A 2277-nucleotide genomic window follows, 5' to 3' on the forward strand; every position below is an offset into this window, starting at 1 on the left:
CAAGGTGCCTTGTGCTATATAATAACCCAATGTATAATGTGATAACGTAACCAGGGCAATTGCAATACCAACTCAATTGCAAATAATTCCCTTCAACGAAAAAGTGGGTTATAACTAGAAGACCCTTAAAATTAATCCTAAGATCAAGCAGAGATGAACAAAACTGATTCTTCACTTGAAAGCAATCCATATGTTTTGTCAGTCACCGAATGCAAGCTTAAACAATTATTCAACATAATAAATCAGATTAGTGTTGCAAGTAGGCGAGTTCACGTTCACGCTAATTAATAAAAATATATTCAAATCCTCAAATATTGACTGTAACAACGTGAAAGGTCTCAATAATTCAAAATTGATAATAACCCAATACCCTTTTATCCTAGGCAGTGAGGACAACAGCTCCTCCCGCCTCCTTAATCTTCTTCTCAGCAATCTTAGACACGAGCTTGGCCTTGACGACGACGGGCTTATTCTCAGGCAAAACCCCTTTGCCCAACACCTTGAAGTACCCGAATTGAGTGACGTCAATCAAGGGGGCGTTATCCTTAGAAGCCTTGTCCTTCACTTCTTGAGGAAGCAACGACCAGAGCTTGTCGATGTTGATAGTGGGGCAGTAGAATTTGTTGCGAAGCTTGTGAAAGTATCGCATACCGACTTTGCCGAAATAACCAGGATGGTATTTATCGAAGAGGATTCGGTGGTGATGCATACCTCCGGCGTTACCTCGACCTCCCGGATGCTTCCTGTGCTTCCCGATACGGCCGTGGCCGGCGCTCACATGACCTCTCTTCTTCCTGTTCTTCTTCAATCTCGTCGTCATCTTCCCTGCTCCTCTGCCCTCCCCCCACAACGCTTGGAGCAAATTAGGGTTTTGGTATTTAAATGCGATCTTTTTTAGAAATAAAAGCCCAAAGCCTTTTTGGGCAAGATAAGTAGATAAGCCATTTTCGCACATTAAAGCTCCATAGCCGTTGGGCTCATTAGGCCAGACCCGTTGTACACCAAAATAGGCAGTATGGGCTGAGAAAACTGTGTTTAAAAGAGTGCGTTTTAACTCATGAAAATTGGATCTAATAGAAAAAAGATAATTCCTCTTAATAAATGAACGTAAAATTTTTATTAAAAATTATACTCATATTTAATATGTATTTAATTTTTAATTTGTTAAAAATTTATTTATAAAAATTCATTTAGCCAAATTCAATTTGATAAAAGTCAATTATTGTAACGAAATTTGTGCTTGGATATATTTTTTCAAAAGTCAGTTGATACACTAAAAATTATTTAGATTATGATAGTAAAATATACTTTTAAATATATAATTATTAAAAATAATATTAATTTATAATAATTTTTAATTTTTATTATATAAATGTAATATATTTAAAATACTTAAAAAATATCATAAATATTTTAAATAACATAAAATTTAATCTACAATGCTAAAAACTAGATCTCTAGTTTTTTATACTTTTTTAATTTATAATTTTAAAAAATGTGATGGAGAATTGTAACTTTTATTGTTCATTAGAATGTGATAAAACCAATTTTTAAATTTCTATTAAATGATATTCATATTTAATACTTAATCATGTCTCAAAATAAAATTAAGATGTGACTAATACTAATACTAATAATAATAATAATAATAATAATAATAATAATAAAAAAGAAGGTGTTAGTCCATAGGCTAACTCATGGGCCACATTTTTTTTTAAAGTATCACTTAAATTATATTATATTATTTAAGCTGGATTCTTTCGGTTGCATTCATTTATTCCATCGAAGAAATTTGTTATTTAATATTTGAACAATGTATCTGGTGTTTTTTTCTTCAAACCATGTATGATATATCAAATCAAATCAAATAAAAGAAGGTGTTAGTCCATAGGCTAACTCATGGGCCATATTTTTTTTTTTTAAGTATCACTTAAATTATATTATATTATTTAAGCTGGATTCTTTCGTTTGCATTCATTTATTCCATTGAAGAAATTTGTTATTTAATATTTGAACAATGTATCTGGTGTTTTTTTCTTCAAACCATGTATGATATATCAAATCAAATCAAACTTATTATTTAAATCATGTATCTTGTGCTTATTCATCAAAATGAAATCTTGCAAATTTATATTAGTAATAAAATATTGGGTTTTTAAAATATTGATTTTATTTTATTCTATTTTTGTGAACTGATTTTATTTTCTTTTTAAGAAAGGAGGAAAAAAGAGTTCAAAGAGGAGGAAAAAACGTATTAAACTTTGGCGGGCTGGCAAA

General features: G+C 30.5%; 1 protein-coding gene across 1 annotated transcript; it reads right to left on the reverse strand.

The window, feature by feature from the left end:
* Positions 1–225: 225 nt before the first annotated feature.
* Positions 226–867, reverse strand: LOC129288894 (60S ribosomal protein L27a-3-like). The gene has a single exon (XM_054925704.1). The coding sequence runs from the start codon at positions 818–820 to the stop codon at positions 380–382; it is 441 nt and encodes a 146-aa protein (XP_054781679.1). The 5' UTR covers positions 821–867; the 3' UTR covers positions 226–379.
* Between the last annotated feature and the right edge of the window lie 1410 nt (positions 868–2277).

Source organism: Prosopis cineraria, unplaced genomic scaffold (assembly GCF_029017545.1).
Source record: "Prosopis cineraria cultivar Desert tree isolate PC_DT_omini unplaced genomic scaffold, ASM2901754v1 PC12, whole genome shotgun sequence".
In the NCBI taxonomy this organism is placed as follows: Eukaryota; Viridiplantae; Streptophyta; class Magnoliopsida; order Fabales; family Fabaceae; genus Prosopis; species Prosopis cineraria.